This window comes from Panthera pardus, unplaced genomic scaffold (genome assembly GCF_024362965.1).
Source record: "Panthera pardus isolate Hobbes unplaced genomic scaffold, ASM2436296v1 HiC_scaffold_3, whole genome shotgun sequence".
In the NCBI taxonomy this organism is placed as follows: domain Eukaryota; kingdom Metazoa; phylum Chordata; class Mammalia; order Carnivora; family Felidae; genus Panthera; species Panthera pardus.
Window position 1 is genome coordinate 31443206 of NW_026526876.1, and position 19690 is coordinate 31462895.

Sequence of the window (19690 nt, forward strand, 5' to 3'; positions counted from 1 at the left end):
TGGCCAGCATTTCTTTTTACATTAATGCCCCTTTTATTGGGCACATTTACCCTATTATTAGCACTTTTTTGCATGCATATATGTAGAATTATCTCTTGCTCATCACCTGTTTAAATGTCACTAGGAAGGGAAGAATATATTATTGGAATATTTTTGGTTTGTCTCTCTGTTCTGTCTGTCAGGATAATATTGGACATCGCTTACTCCAGAAACATGGGTGGAAGCTGGGCCAGGGATTGGGAAAATCTCTTCAGGGTAAGTTTTTTAAATGTACAAAAAGAAAGAAAGAAAGAAAACAATGTTTCTGATTTGATCTTATACCTGAATATATTATCTTTTTAAGAAAAAAGTGTTTGGGCTTTCCCCCCTGCCTTTTCTCCCCTAGAATAGTCTATATTTTTCCTGTAACTGTATTTTAAGTCACTATTAAGATCATAAGTTGCAAGAGTAAGCTGCTGTGTCATGAATACTTTCAGGTCAAACATATTGTGTGTGTATGGCTCAATTGGTTTTAATTTTTTTTGATGGGGGTATGTCATTTAGCAATATTGTATTGTGGCTTCAGTATTATAAAGGGAACCATTCAGTGGCAGAATTTAATTTTTGCCCTTCTGAATTCTCCCTGAAGCTGGTGATTGCCCTGGCTCTTTTCCTCTATGGTCAGAACCCATGTAGTAGGAGAGAGAAGAATTAACCCATATGAAATGTAAGATGAAAGCAGAGGATTGTTTCCTAGGGCTCTCTGAGCAGAGAGGTCATTTCTCAGGTTCATATTAGGCTCTGGAAAATATATGGCTTGAAGTTTCCATTGCATTCATTTTTCTTTTAACTATAGTAATCATTTGGGTAAAAACAAAATACTAATATTTCTGCTTTTGAGGCTCTGGAAAATATATGGTTTTGTTTCCATTGCGTTCATTTTTCTTAAATCATTCCGGTAAAAACAAAAATACTAATATTTCTGCTTTTGAGTTCTTGCTAGTTGGAAACCCAGCTTCATTTACCTTTTAGCTCCCTCATGTTTGAGAGCTACTTACTATTCTTGGTAGTGTTCTGTGAACACTGCCTCAGAAATGATGGAAATCATTGCACTTCTACTTCTGGTCACGGAGGGTCTCATATAAGAGGATCTTTGGGGGAGAGGTGTGCTTCTGTTGACTGATTCTTTGATTTTTGGAAATAGATTTCCACAATGGGAATGGGAATCTAGCCAATTCCAGTGTGCGTGTTAAAGGGGATAGGTCAGGGCGTTAAGCAGAATGTTCTAGTCTTTAAAGACGTTTGCTTTTTAAATGATAATTCTACAAGTTCTATTTAGTGGTGACACAAAGGAGATGCTTAATAAATATATTTCAAATTAGTATTTATTAATAAGCACTAACCTATTTTGGGGGGTAGGAAAAAGATTTGATTATCTTTAAACTTGTTTTCTGGTGGCACAGGAACTCATTGCAGTTGATTACAAAGAGCTGTCTATAATTAAGAGCCATTTATTTGTATGGTGTAACCCATGGATTTGTAAGAGTCCAGAAGAAGGGTACGGATAATCAGGACTGAAAGGATAAAATTTGCCCCAGTAGGTTATGTAGTTGTGAGTGTGGGGTGGAATTGAATGCAGGTGATTGCTCAGAGGATGGTCTCAAGACTGCATTTGATCTTTCTCTATTATATTTACCCTCCTATTCAGAGATTCCCAGGAGCATTGTTGATTCTTTTTTTTGTTCAGGCACACAAGGGAGTAGAATTTGGGGGCATTTCATAGGAGCTAGCAAATCTGTTTGAATCCCAGAATTTTTCATTTGTAAGCATCAGAGTATTAAAGTACACCTAGCAGAGGAAGAGTGAGGAAGAGTGGCTTTAAGAAAGGAGAAGTAATTGGATACTCACTTGTTTTAGGGTGATGGAAAAATTTAATTTTATTTTAAGAATACTTAGAATTTTGGTTCTGTTTTTATCTTTGAGCTCTTTGAAAAGAGGAATTAGGTTTTATCCATATTTTAACTCCATCTCCGTGGTTGCAGACATATAATAAGCATTCAATAACTCATAAGTCCTTTATTCATCTAAAATATAAGGGGAATTTGAAGCCCATCCCTTTTTTTCTTTTCAATGGTGATAGAAAACACATAACATAAAATTACCATCTTAACCATTTTAAGTGAACAGTTTAGTAGTGTTAACTAAATCCACATTGTTGTGTAAGGCCCATCTGTTTTGAATGGCTGGTACAGTATCTTTACTCTTGAAAAGAATGGAACCTTATTCTGTTGCCAACATTAAAGGCCAAGTTTAATTGTCTTGTCAATGGCTCTTTATTTTTTTTAGTGTTAGATTCATCAGTGTGCATGTTTCTCTTGCATAGTTCTTTCTGTAATACCCACATGATCTGACCTAGAATGTAGCTACATTTATGGCATGTTGAGGTCATTCATGACAGATTGTTTTCATTGTACCAAACCTTTGCTATAGATAACCACTGAAGAAAGTCCTTGTGATCTGATGAAAATGAAAATGCCTTTTTAGTATTTTATAGACTAGTCACTGCATGTAATTTCTGGGCTCATAGCTTTGTAAATCCTTTCAGTTCTCCTTTTTATTTGCTTTTAGGGCTCTAACATCTTTAACATGCAACCATCCACTAAAATTTAAGCCTCATCTCTTTAGATTTTTTTAACGTTTATAAATGATTTCAACCCATCCAAGGTTTTTACAAAGAATGTCAGTCCTTGGAGGCTACAGTGCAACTATCTTGTTACTATATAGATTGGGGAATAGGGTATGCTGACTCTAGAATGAGATTATCTGTGGCAGGATAGAAAATTGTACTTTGTAAACTGGGTTTATTTTTGTACTTGAATTTTATTTATTATTACCATTTATTCTCCCTTAGTATTAAAATATTTCAGGGGCGCCTGGGTGGCGCAGTCGGTTAAGCGTCCGACTTCAGCCAGGTCACGATCTCGCGGTCCGTGAGTTCGAGCCCCGCGTCAGGCTCTGGGCTGATGGCTCGGAGCCTGGAGCCTGCTTCAGATTCTGTGTCTCCCTCTCTCTCTGCCCCTCCCCCGTTCATGCTCTGTCTCTCTCTGTCCCAAAAATAAATAAAAAACGTTGAAAAAAAAAAATTAAAAAAAAATAATAAATAAAATATTTCAAAAGTTAGAAAAGAACTTTAAAAAGGACTTTTATTGTGTATGGCAGATAAGTGATTGCTAGTGGTTTAGAAAAAAAAAAAAAAAGACTTAGGGTTGCCTGGGTGGCTCAGTCAGTTGAGCGTCCGACTTCGGGTCAGGTCATGGTCTCGTGGTTTGTGGGTTCGAGTGCCACGTCAGGCTCTGCGTGGACGGCTCAGAGCATGGAGCCTCCTTTGGATTCTGTGTCTACCTCTCTTTTTCTCTCTGCCCCTCTCTCTCCCAAAAATAAATTTAAGAAAACATTAAAAAAATTGTTAAAAACAAAAAAAAGACTTAAGGTGGAAAAGATATGTTGATAAGGTGTCTGAAGGGAACAATACAAAGACCTCTTGATGAGAGATATTATGGAGCATTGCTTATTATAGGGGCAGAGGATGTATTTAAATTGGAATAAAGCAACAGTGAATGATAGTTGTATTTTGTGGAAGTTGGATTAGATTTGGTTCTTGAAATTGTTTTATAACCTTCTAGCAGCTTTTCTTTTTTTTGTTTAGGTTTTATTTTATTTTGAGAGAGAGAGAGTAAGCACAAGTGGGGGAGGGGCAGAGAAAGAGGAAGAGAGAGAATCCCAAGCAGGCTCTGCTCTGTCATTGTGGACCCTGACACGGGCTTGATCCCGTGAACTGTGAGATCACGATCCCAGCCGAGATCAAGAGTTGGATGTGTAACCAACTGAGCCACCCAGGTTCCCTGTGGCAGCTTTGAAATGAAATGTAGTTCAAAATCTTTATTTTGCCGTGAAATGTTTAGTCAGTAGGTGTAGCCTAGAAGTGGAGTACCTAAACTTTGTTACATTGTCTAGGTGCTTTTTGATGGTTTCGCTGCCCTTTTTTTTTTTTTTTTTTTTTTTAAATCATAAACAAAAGTTCAGCCTGTGGGAAAAATGGATGGGGTCTGATACTCTTTCATCTCTCACCCTGTCTCGAAGATTCAATCAATAACAGACATCCAACAAATATTTACTGAGCTATTGAGGCTGTAAATAAGCATAGCAAACCATGGACAAAGTAGGTAAGACATTGTCCTGTTCCCCAAGACTTGCAGGCTCTACACTGTCAGCATGGAGCCCAAGGTGGGGCTTGAACTCCCTAACCGTGAGATCATGACCTGAGCCAAAATCAAAAGTTGGGCGCTTAACTGACTGAGCTATCCAAGTATCCCAAGTCTTGCTTTTTTAAACTGCTGTAGACCTTTGAAGATTTCTTGAAGCAAGGGTCTACGTTTTATACTTTTATGTATTCTTTCCATACTTAGAATTAAGTATGTGATCAATCTGAATATATAATTGACAAATCACTCCAAGTTCCTCGAAGGTAGGGATTTTTGTCTAGTTTTTTTGTAAAAGTACTTGGTGTAGGATGTGAAGGAGGTGTGAGCAGCATTTAGAAATATAAGATACAGGGGCGCCTGGGTGGCTCAGTCGGTTAAGCGTCCGACTTCAGCTCAGGTCATGATCTCGCGGTCCGTGGGTTCGGGCCCCATGTCGGGCTCTGGGCTGATGGCTCAGAGCCTGGAGCCTGCTTTTGATTCTGTGTCTCCCTCTCTCTCTCTGCCCCTCCCCTGTTCATGCTCTGTCTCTCTCTGTCTCAAAAAATAAATAAACGTTAAAAAAAAAAAATAAAAATAAAAATAAATAAATAAATAAATAAATAGAAATATAAGATACAGATAAGAGTTTGGCTCTGCCACTAACTTTAAGTAAAGGGACAAGTTACCATCACTGAATTTTTTTTTTTGGTCCAATAAATGGGAATTAAAATCTCTGCTCATTTTCTCACAGTTAATGGGGATGAAGTAAATTAAGTGAAGTCACTTTATAAAAACTATAAAATGCTGTATAAATGCTCATTGCTATTAATATCTCTTGTGTATTTTTAGATATTTTAACTAAATTGGAGATAATCCATCTTTAGGTCTTTTTCCTTTTTTTTTTAAAGTTTATTATTATTTTTACTTTTTAACGTTTATTCATTTTTGAGAGACAGAGCGTCAGTGGGGGAGAGGCAGAGAGAGAGAGGCAGACACAGAATCTGAAGCAGGCTCTGGGCTCTGAGCTGTCAGCACAGAGCCTGGCGCGGGGCTCGAACTCACAGACCAGAGCTGAAGTTGGACACTTAACCAACTGAGCCACCCAGGCGCCCCTGTTAATTTTTGTAAAGATGATTTTTTTTAAGTTTATTTATTTTGGGGGGAGAGAGCACAGTGGGGGAGGGGCAAAGAGAGAAGGAGACAGAGAGAATCTCAAGCAGACTCTGAACTGCCAGCACAGAGCCCGCTGCAGAGCTTGAACCCATGAACTGTGAGGTCATGACCTGAGCCGAGTCAGACACTTAATCCGTCCAGCAGACTTTATTTTTAAGTAATCTGTCTACCCAACGTGGGGCTCAAACTCACAACCCTGAGATCAAGAGTCACAAGCTCCATCGACTGAGTCAACCAGGCACCCACCTTTAGGTCTTAATAAACCTAAATGTCATAAAAACCATAAATTCAGAAGCCCTGTCTTGTTGCTATTTCCCAGAATTTACAATATGGTTCTTATATGTGCTCACTCTGTGCTAGATAACTGACTCCTTGATCTGTGTTTTTAATGCTGTGTGCATTTTAGGGTCCCTAAACCCCTAATTTTCGTGTATTTTTCAATGATTCTGAGGTCTTTAGTTTTTGCCACTTCTGAGCCTAATTTACAATACCTAACAGTCCCAATCACTAAACTGTGGCATTGGGAAAACTGGATAGCAACTCAGAAACAAAAGGTTGGATCCACACTGTCATTTCTTACCCCAACATATATTCCAGGTGAATAAAATATTTAAATGTTAAAAAAATCTTAAGATCACTAGGGTGAGCAATGAGATAATTATTATTTTAAAAATAATGTTGATGGGGCGCCTGGGTGGCTCACTCGGTTAAACGTCTGATTCTTGATCTCAGCTCACGTCTTGATCTCAGGGTCATGAGTTCAAGCTATGTGTTGAGCTCTGTGCTGGGCATCGAGCCTACTTAAAAATAATAATAATAGGGGTGCCTGGGTGGCTCAGTTGGTTAAGTGTTCAACTTTTGGTTTCGGCTCAGGTCATGATCTCATGGCTTTGTGGGTTCGAGCCCCACGTTGAGCTCTGTGCTGGCAGCAAAGAGCCTGCTTGGGATTCCCTCTCTCCCTCTCTAGCTGCCCTTCCTCCACTCATGCTGTCTCTGCCCCTCTCAAAATAAATAAATAAACTTAAAAAATTAAAAAAAGAAATAATGTTGGAATGAGAACATCTTTTCTAGATTTAACTGCAAGCCCAGAAGTCTTTAAAAAGGATACATTTTACTATTTCATTGCAAATAAAAAAGAAAAAACAAGTAACAAACTGGGGGAAATATTTGCAATATCTCCTTATAGACAAAGGAAAAATTTCCTTCATGTGTTTATTACCTAAAAGAACTTACTACCTAAAGAGAAAAGGGGACATGATATGAACACTGTTTATAGAAAAATAATGCAAATGACCTTTAAGCGTATGAAAATATTTTCAGTCCTTCTTATAATAGAAATATTCTTTATCTAATTATTCATCTATGTATTTTTAGAAATATGCATTTATAACCACAAATACAGTTTTTCACTTTTGCTTTGGAAAGGTTAAAAAAAATTAGCCTGGTCATATTTTGGGAAAACAGGTATTTGCATCATAGCCAATGACAATATAAATTGGTAAACCACTGCAGAGAAAAACTTTAAGATTAAAATGCATGTTTCCTTGGGGCCAGCAATTCTAATTTTCTGTTCTTCGTTACTCTTTGAAATGCACAAACTAATTTATGATTGAGATTTTTATATTATTTCACGATAATTTAAGATTGGAAACGGGGGGCGCCTGGGTGGCTCAGTCGGTTAAGCGTCCGACTTCAGCTCAGGTCACGATCTCACGGTCTGTGAGTTCGAGCCCCGCGTCAGGCTCTGCGCTGATGGCTCAGAGCCTGGAGCCTACTTCCGATTCTGTGTCTCCCTCTCTCTCTGCCCCTCCCCTGTTCATGCTCTGTCTCTCTCTGTCTCAAAAATAAATAAACGTTAAAAAAAAATTAAAAAAAAAAAAAAAAGATTGGAAACGGTTGGCCATATTGTATTGATTCCAAGACATTTTTTGCATATTTTAATAAAGATAAAATTAGATGCATCTTCTTAATGGCATTATAGTTATAATTGGAAGCTTTTAAATTTTTTTGTGGCACATAAAATGTGTTTAATGGTTAATGACCATTTTGGATTTGAAGAAATAGACCACTGAAATTGTATAAAGGGAAACCATGCAGCTTTAAAATGATTGAAGTACATTAGTATGTATTCAGTATGTGTAGAACAATTTCCATGGTACCTTAAGTAGAAAAGGTACAGAACTGTGTGCTGTATGTTAAAACTATCATTTGTGTTATATACATAGATATATATAGTGTTATATACATACTTATACATATATACATGTGTGTGTGTGTATATGTGTGTGCATATATAAACCAATAGATACATGCCTCCTGCTTAAAATCAGTATTTTGTTCCCCAAATCAGATGATCTGTTTGAAAGCTTTACTTGAGCACCTATTTACATTATTTAAAATGAGTTACACGTCAACCCCTAACCAATTTTCAAAAACACAGCTGCCTATCTGTGAATTAAAAGAAAGTTGTTGGGATATAAAATACTTACACATTTCTTTTTTATTACAAAATAATTAATATGGTTGTTAACAAACAGTTGCTTTCTGTGTAGGAACATGTCTGTCTCTTTTGTTGATATGTAAGAAGCTTCTCCAAAGTTCTAGTATATATGGAATGTATTTCTAGATTTCTCATGTGTCTTTTTCTTAAAAATATTGAATTAGATTTTTGAGAATGAAATATAAACATATTACTTTGTAAAACCTTTGATTGAAAAATATTGTGTCAAGATCCATCCATGAACTAAGGTATTCCACTGTGAAACTTTAAATGGGCACACTCTGGGATATGCCTATATATTTATTCGTATTTGCTTGACTATGCAGAAAAAAATCCTTGTAAAGGTAGATTCTGAAGGGAAACTGAGTTACTTTTCACTGTATTCTCTCTTTTTTTTTCAATGTTTATTTTTGAGAGAGAGACAGAGAGAGAGAGAGAGAGAGAGACAGACAGTGCAAGTGGGAGAGGGGCAGAGAAAGAGGGAGACACAGAATCCAGAGCAGAAGCAGGCTCCAGGCTCTGAGCTGTCAGCACAGAGCCTGACACGGGGCTCGAACCCACAAACCACGAGATCATGACCTGAGCTGAAGTCAGATGCTTAGCTGACTGAGCCACCCAGGTGCTTGGCTTTTTACTATATTCTTTTAAAATTTGATACAGTATACTTACATTGCTATTTAAAAATACAGAAAATTATTTCGAAAAAGAGTAGGCGGAATTAAAGCAGAGTAGAGCAGGGTGTGTTTCTTTGGTTTTATATATATGTGCCAGCCATCCCCTTTGGCTTGCAGTTTCGGTTAGCAAATAAATGATGAATATAGTTGGGTAGGGCCTATATTACCTAGTAATAACAGTGTTATTACTACTTTTATGACTGAAGGAAAACTAGACTTGGATTGAATACAACAGAAATATGTAGTGTTATAATTTAGACTTTATTGTTAAATTAGAATGTTGATCTTTATTTATTTTTTTTTAGTGTTTATTTATTTATTGTGGGGGCAGAGAGAGAGAATTCCAAACAGGCTCTGCACAATTTGCAAGGAGCTTGATGTGAGGCTTGATCCCATTAACAGTGAGATCATGATCTGAGCAAAAACCAGGAGTCAGATGCTTGACTGATGGAGCCACCGAGGTGCCCCAGAATGTTGACCTTTTAAAACTTCACTAACTTCCTAAGAAAAATCATTCTTTGATTGAGAAAAATGAGTTTTCCTTTATTTTATATTTTAAGTAAACTGTACCCCCAACGTGGGGCTCGAACTCATGACCCTGAGATCAAGAGTCATGTGCTCTTCTGACTGAGCCAGCCAGGCGCCTCCATAAATTTTCCTTTAATATTGTAATGATATAGGTAAATTTTATGGATAGGGTCTTTGTAAAATCTAAGTTGCTATCTTTCTACGTTAGTTTACTTTTGAAATTTATTTTCCTTTAGGAAAAGGAAATTACATTGAGTACACATTATATGCAGAATACTGATATAGAATCTAAATGTTTTGTATGTTGCACTTAATGATATAGGTATTAGTGTACTCATTTCATAAATGAAGAAACAGTTTTAGAAAGGGCATACAGCTACAGAGTTTCTGCCATTCAAGTATAAGCACAACTTTGAAATCAGTGGTTTTTTATGTATACCTTTGCCTTTCTCAGAAAAAGCTGATAACTGAAAATAAGAGTAGTTGGGGGAGGACAGACATGTAGCTCCCCCATATCACAAAGGTATGGATTGTCATACTTGAAGTGGGTCTAGCTGAAGGAGCCTGTAGCTGAATTACCTCTTTTTCCTGCTAATTAAATGATCTTCTCAATCTTTACACAGTTGCCAAAAGCAAGCATAATTTTTAGTAGTTCATGTATCACATTTAGTAAGATACAGATTCTATAGAACCTATGACCTTCTGAATGAAATTTCATTAATATAAACAAAAGAGGAAGCCCATTCAGTAAATAAAATTGGAATTGGCAGTCTGCAATAAGAGGTCTGGGTTTTAAGGCTAGACTAAAAAGGAAGAGGGATTAGGGAGAGAAGAGGAGATCATGAGCTCAGTTGCTGTATAGACTATTTGTCTCAATATAGAGATTGTCACATTTAAAAGATATGTCATAAGACATTAAATATATGTTAAGTTTGTGGCAAAATAACAGGAGAAAAGTGGCAAGTTTTTCAAATGAATATTTGGAACAGATAAGTTACAGAAGTCCTATTTTATCATTCGCGTCCCTTTTTTTTTTTTTTTAAAACTATGAAAAGATAGAGTGAACCAGTTACAGAAGCAGGTTGGACATTATCAAGGAAGATTACTTTTACTTTTTTTTAATGTAAAAAAAAAATTCATTTTTGAGAGAGAGAGAGCATGAGTGGGAGAGGGGCAGAGAGAGGGAGACACACAAAATCCAAAGCAGGCTCCAGACTCTGAGCTGTCAGCACAGAGCCCGACACAGGGCTTGAACTTGCGTACTGCAAGATCATGACCTGAGCCAAACCTGAAGCTTAACCAACTGAGCCATCCAGCACCCCAAGGAAGATTACTTTTTTTTTTTTTTTTTAAAGGAAGATTACTTTAAAAGAGGAACTGGTGAAGGATTACATGGAATTATTTGCACGTTATTGAATACTTTGTTCAAGAAACCATATAATGAATGTATATAATATTATAAAGACACTACCCTTACTCCTAGAGTTTGCTGTTTATTTTCGGAGTTAAATGCGGGAAATCTTAAAGAGTAAATGCTGTAAGTCCTCAGAAGAAGGAATGACTAGGGAAGATTTCACTGTGAAGTCTTGAGGAAGGAGGAATGGATATTACTAAAGATAGGAAATACTTGTGTACACAAGGTGATTACAGTTGGCCAAGTGTAGGCATGACTGGTTGGAGTAGAGAATGCCCACAGAGCAGTGGATTTTTTACTTTTTTTTTTTTCTTTTAAAGAAGAACCTCTCCACGTATTTTTTTGATGTTGAACCTTAATATATAAAGGCAGGGGTCACCTGGGTGGCTCAGTCAGTTAAGGGTCAGACTTCAGCTCAGGTCCTGATCTCACGGTTTGTGAGCTCAAGCCCCAGTCAGGCTCTTCACTGACAGTGTGGAGTCTGCTTGGGATTCTCTCTTTCCCTCTGTCCCTGCCCCTTCCCCCCGCCCCACCCCTATATAAATAAACTTTGAAAGGATAAAAGGGGGGGGGGGTGGATGACACAGTTGTTTTGGTTGAAGCAGAGTCCTGGGTCTCCAGAAGCAGTTTGGAAACCATAAGTAGAAGGCAGTGATAGGAAAGTGGTTTGAATAGGCACAAAGCAAATACTTATTGAGTGTTTACCATGTGCCAAGCACTTAAATAGTTAATTCTTACAAGTCCGTGAAATAATTATTGTTATTTTCAGTGTGCAGGAGGAGAAACTGAGGCTTAGAGAAGCTTAGTAAGTTGCCCAAGAATAAGCAACCAGTAAACAACAGTATCAGAATTCAAACCTTGGTTTTTCACACTCTAAAACCATGCTCTTAACTACCCACACTGAATGCGAGGCTTTAATACTATACCAATCTAGAACTTTATTTTGTAAACCAAAGGCAGTTTTTGATCAGAGGAGAGACTTTCATAGCAAAAAGAGATATTAAAGATAATTTTCATTTTACAGATGGAGGAATTTAGGCTTAGGGTTCTAAAATGTCTTTGTAATAGTGCTGAAACCCAGCCCCAATTCTCTGATTTATGATCTAATTTTCTTCCCAGTATACCAGCCAGGATATTTGTGGTGGAATTTAAGTACTAGAATGTTCATGATATGTCTGAAGATGAATGGAAGACCATTTAGAAAGTTGTCACGGTATAAGATGATGAGGACTTAGAGTGATAGCAATGAAGAAGATGTGGGTATGAAGGATGATAAAACATCAACCAAGAAGCACAGTGTACAGTTAGTTCATGCATGCATCTGACTAGCAAGCCCTTGTTCACTGGGTTTAGTGATACTCCTTTATAATAGCTACTAGCATTTTATTAAGTGTTCAATGAGTGCTTGCATATGGATTCTCTAATTTAAATGCTCTTTGAGGTAGATATTGTTCCTGTGTTTCAGATGAGAAAATTCACATTCTGAGCCATGCTTTACCCAAGACCTGGTAGTAAATAAGTAGTAGAATAATGGTGCCAAAAGTATGCTTTTAATCAGTATACTATAATGTACTTAAAGTCTATGTGGTGGCTCACTTCTCTGTTCTGGAAAGATACAATGGTGGTGAGAAATGCAAGTATTACAGAATTGAAACATGGAGTGGTTATTCTGGCCAAAAAAATTCACAGGTAGCTGTGAATGTGGTATTTTTTTCTTAGGGCACTTTAAGGGATGGTTGTTTATTGGTTTTTATAACTTCTGTCTTATTACTCTAATTTTCTCCCGTATTATTCATATTTCTCTCCTGTAGCAGTTGTAATATTCTTATATAAATAGTGTTTTTGTGTCTCTTAGCCCTCATTAGACTATAAACTTTTGAATGATTTTGAATGATAATAATTGTGCATTTACATGTTCTCTGTTTTCTTTTTTAATTCTGCATAAATTTATTGAATCCTTAGAATATGCCAGATTTGTACTAAGTCTTAAGAGTTCGAAGATGGGGTGCCTGGGTGGCTCATTCAGTTAATCATCCAACTCTTGATTTTGGCTCAGGTCATGATCTCATGGTTGTGAGGTGGAGCCCCACATCAGGCTCTGTGCTAACAGCACAGAACCTGCTTGGGATTCCCTCCCTCCCTCCCTCCCTCCCTCTCTCTCTCTCTCTCTCTCTCTCTCTCTCTCTCTCTCTCTCTCTCTCTCTACCTCTTCCCCACTCGTGTGTGTTCTCTCTCTCAAAAAAAAAAAAAAACAACCTTAAAAAGTGTATTAGTGATTTGGGGTCTGAATTCATATAATACTGTTTATTTTTCTTTGTAGTCTTTTTTTCTTTTGAGAGAGTGCACGTGAGTGGGGGAGGGGCAGAGAAAGGGGGAGACGGGATCCAAAGCCGTTTCCTCGCTGCCAGCAGTGGGCCTGATGCGGGGCTTGAACTCCTGAACTGCGAGATCTTGACCTGAGCTGAAGCTGGACACTCAACTGACTGAACCACCCAGGTGCCCCTATTTTTTCTTTATAGTCTTATTCTTAGCCTGATTTTATATTGTTTCCTACTGCATTACTTATGAACTTCTTTGACTAGGTTAATTTGAATGATTAAAATGAAACTGGTTTATGTAGAAATTGGGTTACTTATTTAGGCAAGAAAGTGGAGTGTCCAAGAAACTTTTTAAATGAGCAATATAGAGCATACAGTGATGATGCTATTTTTGTAAATAGACTAGTCCAACCAGGTAGAAATACTTGAAATTATAAACATTCACTAGTGAACCAGTATTTGATAAATAGGAACTAAGAGGAAACAAAATTGCTTTCAATGCTATATGGATTCTTAGAGTTTAGGGCTGTAAAAAAAATTTTTTTTCCTAGGGATGCCCTAACATCTCTGGACTCTTAGCAGAGAGTCCAAAGGAAATAAGGGAGATTTTTGAGTAATTTCAATCTACTTGACATTCTGAATTCTTATATTCCATGCAGAGTTCATCTATTATAAATGGGACATACCATGGATTAATATCTTGCTATTCAGTACACATACATAGCCACTATTGTCTTCCTCCACATGCCAATAAATAGTAAAACATTTTGACAGTGTTTATTCAATTTTTCATAAGCTGAATAATTTATTAGATGATTTGAACTATATGTTTAATTTGGAGAAGTTCTTGCTAAAATTGTGCTTCTTTAAATTTATACTTTTGGCTTGGATTTAATATTTGTGTAACATTGCTTTTCAAACTCAGTCTCATTTTGTTAACAGAATTATATGTGGGAAAGATTTTTGGGTAATACTTGGGTTATTGGTCCTGGATAATCACTTTGTCCCATCTGTAAATAGGATTGTTTCATTATCACCAATTTGTATGTAAAACATTACATTTTTGTCACAGCTTCTATTTTAGAGCATCGTTCATTTTATTTTGGAAGTGAAAGGAAAACAAAAGATTTTAATTTTCTGAAGCCTTAAGGAGGTAAATGGTTTAGAGTCCAACAACATCCTACATGGTGATTTATGGTTTCCAAAGCTTCTTCTGTTTGTTATATCTTGATCTGCATACCGATCCTGAGACCTTAGGGGAGGCTGTGGAGACTCAGGCTCTGGTTGTCAAAGGTGACACAAATGCTTAGAAATGATCTCTTATTGGAGAACTGAGATTTTGTAGCCCAGCTTTTTTGGGGACTACCTAGAAAAATATAGAAAGGAAAAAATTAAAGATGAACTGGGGAGAAGGTAATGTGGAAAGTAAAGGAGGAGAAGTTTAAATGAAGGTGGAAAGTCTTTTTTGGGTTATTGAGTGATCCTGGAATAGTAAAAAATTCTCAGTGTAGTTATGGAAAAATAACCAATAGTAAGAGAATATAACTCCAATAGGGTGTTGGATTGTTGGATTATTAGAGTGCCATAGGACTCGCTACTATCCACATAACTCTCCGAAATATTTTCTACTCAGATATTTTCCACTCCTTATAGCTTAAGAATTGAAGTGAGCCGTGGTGCCTGGTGGGCTCCATCGGAAGAGCATGTGACTCTTGATCTTGGGGTCATGAGTGTGAGCCCCACATTGGGTGTAGAGATTAAGTACTTAAAGAAATAAACTTGAAGTGAGCCTTAGCGAATATTAAGTCTAACTCCTTAAACATGTAATGCCTGTTTCTCCCTGACTGCTAACGAGCGACAGTAGATAAAACAAATTGAACAAGCCTCTCATGAACAGTAATGCAAAATTCAAATATTTCTTTATAATAGCTTACATATCTGAGATATGGAAACCTGTATAATATGGCCGTGTGTTCTATTTGATAAAATAATTACTTGATTACAAGACAGTAAATTATCAGTATTTTGTGCATTAAGCAGAAAGCACCATGATGACTAAATATATAGACCTGAACAAGTCCTAGACCCACTATGAACATGTTCATTCTTTTGAGTCAACAAATGCTTTTTAATTGAACACTGCTCTATCCCAGATCCTGTGTCAGTTATTCAGGATACAAACAGAAGTAAAACTCAGGGCACAGAAGTGTTACCTAATTTTTTTTTTTTAATGTTTGTTTATTTTTGAGAGCGAGAATGAGAGAGAGTGAGCGCAAGCAGGGGAGGAGCAGAGAGAGAGAGAGGGAGACACAGAATCTGAAACAGGCTCCAGGCTCTGAGCTGTCAGCACAGAGCCTATCCCGGGGCTCAAAAATTCACAAGCTGTGAGATCATGACCTGAGCCGAAGTTGGGCACTCAACCAACTGAGCCAATCAGGCACCCTTAACCTTTTTTTTTTTTTTTTTTTTTTTTTTTTAACTAAGGACCTAATATTCTTTCTCCCTCTTCCCCCTGAGCCCCATTTTGGGTTATTTTAACCTGAAATTGTATTTATTAAATTGATTTTCCCATTTAAAAATTTTAAATTGATCATAATGGTTAGCATGAAACAACCTTCAGTGAGTCAAGAGATTTTTAGCCCAAACAGGGGTGCCTGGGTGGCTCAGTCTGTTGAGTGTCCAACTCTTGACTTTGGCTCAGGGTATGATCTCACAGTTCGTGAGTTTGAGCCCTGAGTCCAGCTCTGTGCTGACAGTGTAGAGCCTGTTTGGGATTCTCTTTTCTCCACCCTCTCTCTGCCCCTTCCCCACTCACACTCACAGGTGCATGCGCATGCTCTCTCTCCCTCTCCCTCTCTCTCTCTCAAAATAAGTAAACTTTAAAAAAAAATTAGCCGAAGCAATCTTACCTGGAGTAAAAGTTTGATTTTCTTTAGGTGACTTTTTTTTTTAATTGAAAGCATCTCACAATTCCATTTATTAATCTTTTCTAAGGGCTTGTGTATCTCATGTCATCTGTGGATGACATGTCCTTTTCAGGTTTAACATTCTGATTCCATAAAATGTTTACTGAACCCTTTTTTTTTTTTATTTCTTTGTATTGTTTTTTATTTATTTTTGAGAGATCAAGCACTAGCAGAGGAAGGGCAGAGAAAGAGGGAGACACAGAATCCGAAGCAGGCTCCAGGCTCTAGGCTCTGAGCTCTCAGCACAGAGCCCTATGCAGGGCTCAGACTCACAAATTGTGAGATCATGACCTGAGCTGAGGTTGGATGCTTAACCCACTGAGCCACCCAAGCACCCCACTAAAGCCTTTTGCCCTGTCTTTGTCCTCATTTACATTTTTTTAATTATTAAAAAATAATAAATTTTTTACAATTTATTTTTGAGAGGTAGAGAGCAAGCAGGGGAGGGGCAGAGAGAGAGGGAAACACAGAATCCAAAGTAGGCTCCAGGCTCTGAGCTGTGAGCACAGAGCCCAATGCGGAGCTTGAACTTATGAACTGCGAGATCATGACCTGAGCTGAAGTCGGTCATTCAACCAGCTGAGACACCCAGGCGCCGTATGTCCTTGTTTAGTAACATTTAATAGTAATAGTAATTTTTATATTAATATATATTTATAATATGTTTTAATTATTAATACTAAATTATTAATCACAGGCTATGTGATTAAAATTTAACTACTTTATCTTGTAAAGCTAGCCCTGATACTTTGGTAAGATGGAAGGATGGGGATTCTTTTAGGTCACAGTTAAATTTCTGTGCTCTTAGAAAACATCTGTATTTGAAAATCAAAATAATCTGGTTGTTGTATAGATCACTAAACAGGCTATGGCAAGAATATAGTTAGTTTGGTAGTATTGGAGAATTTGAATTCTGTTGAGTAGGAAGTCTTTTTTCCTTTTTTTTAACGTTAATGTCTATAGGAATAATATGCTTGATGTTTCCAGTTAATGTTTGCAGGGAGATGGCATATATCATATTAGAGTTTAAATGATGCTGAAAGTAACCATTCTTTTTATGATACCAAAGACTATTCTTTTCAGAAGAAATTTGCAAAAATGAAACTTTGGCTTGGAAATAGATATACCATTTTTTCTGTTTCTGAAAGCTGTATCACTGTTTTAATAATGAAATTATATTTAAATACATTAACATAGCTTAGTATATAGAGTCCTTTTTTTTTTTTTTAAGTTTATTTATTTTGAGAGAGAGAGAGAGAGAGAGAGAGAGAAAGCATGGGAGGGGCAGAAAGAGAGAATCCCAAGCAGGCTCCTCGGTGTCAGCTGTCAGCGCAGAGCCTGAGAACTAGGAGATCATGACCTGGGTTGAAACCAAGAGTCATACACTTAACTGACTGAGCCACTCAGGCACTCCTAGAGTCCTCTATTTTGAATAGTTTCGCAAATCAGAAAATATTTCATACATGTGTTTGAGTTGCTTAAAGTAAGAAAGATGTCAGGTTAGGTTCTTGGTCTTAATCAGTTTAATGGCCTTTTGGAAGTGAATATTGTGACTTTTGATGGCTTTTACTTATTTCTGCTTTATTAGGGTCAGTCTTTAAAAACAATTGTAGACATCTTAAGATATTTTTAAGCTTTTTCAGATATATACATTTAAGCTTTTTCAGATATATATATAAATGTTCTGTTCCCCGCCCCCATGCCAGAAGTTTAAGTTGGTAAGATAATTTTGTTTAATTATAGGTAATTACTGGAGTTTAGGACTTTGTTGATCATTGCCATATGCCCAATGCCTTCCAACAGTGTAGTAGCAATTCAACAAATATTTGTAATGAATATTTGTTGTTGAATGAATCTTAGTAAGGGGAAAGACAGCAGAGAGAAATTGAGGTGTTCTTGTATCTGTTGACTATCCAGCCAGTGTTTTAATCACTTTGGAAGCTTCTTCATTTCTAATTTGTTTCTGTAGGGAAATCCTATATGTCTTCTGATTCTGAAGTGTGACTGATTACCAAATTACGGTTGTCCTTTAATATTTTCTTCTCAATTGTTCTATTCCTTGAGTTTTTCTCTTTAAAAATAGCGTTTCTCAAAAAAGTATTTCTCTTCAGTCCAGTTCTTTGGGCCAGTTTTGTAGATTAATATATCTTTAACTATATTAAAATCAAAAGTGATTCATGAGGGATTATTCTCAGAAACAAGGTGGCTATAGTTAATCAGTGAATTTTTGTATTTGGCCTTATTCTCTTCTCTCTCTTTAGTTATGATAAGTCATAATAGCTTCACGTTTTTTAAACGTTTATTTGTTAGAGCATGAGTAAGGGAGGGGCAGGGGGGGGGGGGATAAAGAATCTGAAGCAAGCTTTATGCTCAGCACAGAGTCTGACATAGGGCTCGATCCCAGGACCCTGAGATCATGATCTGTGCCGAAATCAAGAGTCCGATGCTTAACCCAGGTGCACATTTTAGCAAGAGATGCTTATATGCACACTTTAAAGTTTGATTTAGAAAATATGAATATCAATTTTTCCCCATCATATGAATACATTAGTATTGGCATATTGTAGATCTGGTAGGGTTCCTCCCCCCGCCGCCCCGCTTCTCCATTTGGCCGGATCACAGAGTATTTATTGATCTTTGGCTGAGGAGGACAATTTCTTTTATAGAAAATATTTAGTGTTCTGATTGAAGTTGCCTCCTTTGGAGTGAAATAAGTAACAAAATGTTAATTTAATGAATCTTAAGAGATATTTTCTCCTTTAAAAGAAACAAAGAGTAGGGAACCTGGATTTAGTTCAGTTTTTTAAATTTTATTTTTATTTTTTAAACATTTTATTTTTAAGTAACCTCTACACCCAACATGGGGCAGGGACTTAAAACCCTGAGATCAAGAGTCACATGCTGTACTGACTCAACCAGCCAGTAGAACCCCCTAGTTCAATTATTTTAAAAAAGAAGTTGAGTTTTCTAAAGAATATCCTATCAGCAAACATTTGGTTGCTACCTACCTTTTGAAAAGTCATCACTATAAGTTGTTATTCAGGTGTTCCACAGTGGTGTCTTTATGATGGGATTTGTCATTAATCACGAATGAATGGAGAGGATTTTTTCCTTGGTTTGGACCCTCTTTAATAATGGAAAGAAATTGCTGCTTGGCCCAGGTAATAAAGTCATCTTCAGACTGTTTTTTTGTTTTGGGTGTTGTTGTCACATATATGTATAGATATTTTTTATAAGTAAGCTCTACGCCCAATGTGGGGCTTGAACTCAGGACCCCAAGATCGAGTTGCATGCTCCACCGACTGAACCAGCCAGGCACCCCTGTATTTTTTTTAATTGAAGTGTAATTAACACACGGTGTTATATTACTTTCAGATGTGCAGGATGATTCAGCAGTTAAGTGTAGTTCCCTGCTGTCACCAAACAATGTTCTAACAATACCTTCAGATTATTTTTGAAGCCAGACTGTTTGTTTTCTGTGATGAGTTACCTCTGAGGGGATTAATTGTAAATGTGACAGCCATCTTGATGCCACTTTCTGGAGTCCTGGTCTCCTTCAAAGCTTGGCTTTGTTGTATGCAAAAAGATGTTGGCAAGCCTGGGAACACTTCGTTAAAAGGAAGCAAATTTCTGAGGAAATTTACTTGAAGAGTTTTATTCATTCATATCAGAACTCTAATGCACATAAGTTTTCTAAGCACTTAGTGTACAAGGTTATTTTCCAGACCTCTTATTTATTATATATTTTTTAACAAGGTCGTGATGATTCCCCTCCCAACCCACAGATCCTCTTAGAGTTCTTTTACTGAAGGAAATGACTTGATCACTGTCCAGTTGATCTGTCTTTGATGTTATTTCTTCAAGAAGTCTGAAGTTGGGCCCTGAATACTGATTTAC

At 37.0% G+C, this 19690-nt stretch overlaps 1 protein-coding gene across 11 annotated transcripts in view; it reads left to right on the forward strand.

Moving 5' to 3' along the window:
* The window catches only part of GPATCH8 (G-patch domain containing 8), a 101350-nt gene that overhangs the window by 34247 nt on the left and 47413 nt on the right, over nt 1-19690 (forward strand). For 8 of the 11 annotated variants that reach the window (XM_019434758.2, XM_019434759.2, XM_019434763.2 and 5 more), the window contains one exon: nt 183-255. The exons of 2 other annotated variants lie outside the window; for them this stretch is intronic. In XM_019434758.2, the coding sequence (XP_019290303.1) occupies nt 183-255 (73 nt within the window). Of the gene's footprint in view, nt 1-182; nt 256-12837; nt 13006-19690 lie in introns of those variants that run through there. One more of the 11 variants, XM_053892903.1, reaches the window with a different exon arrangement.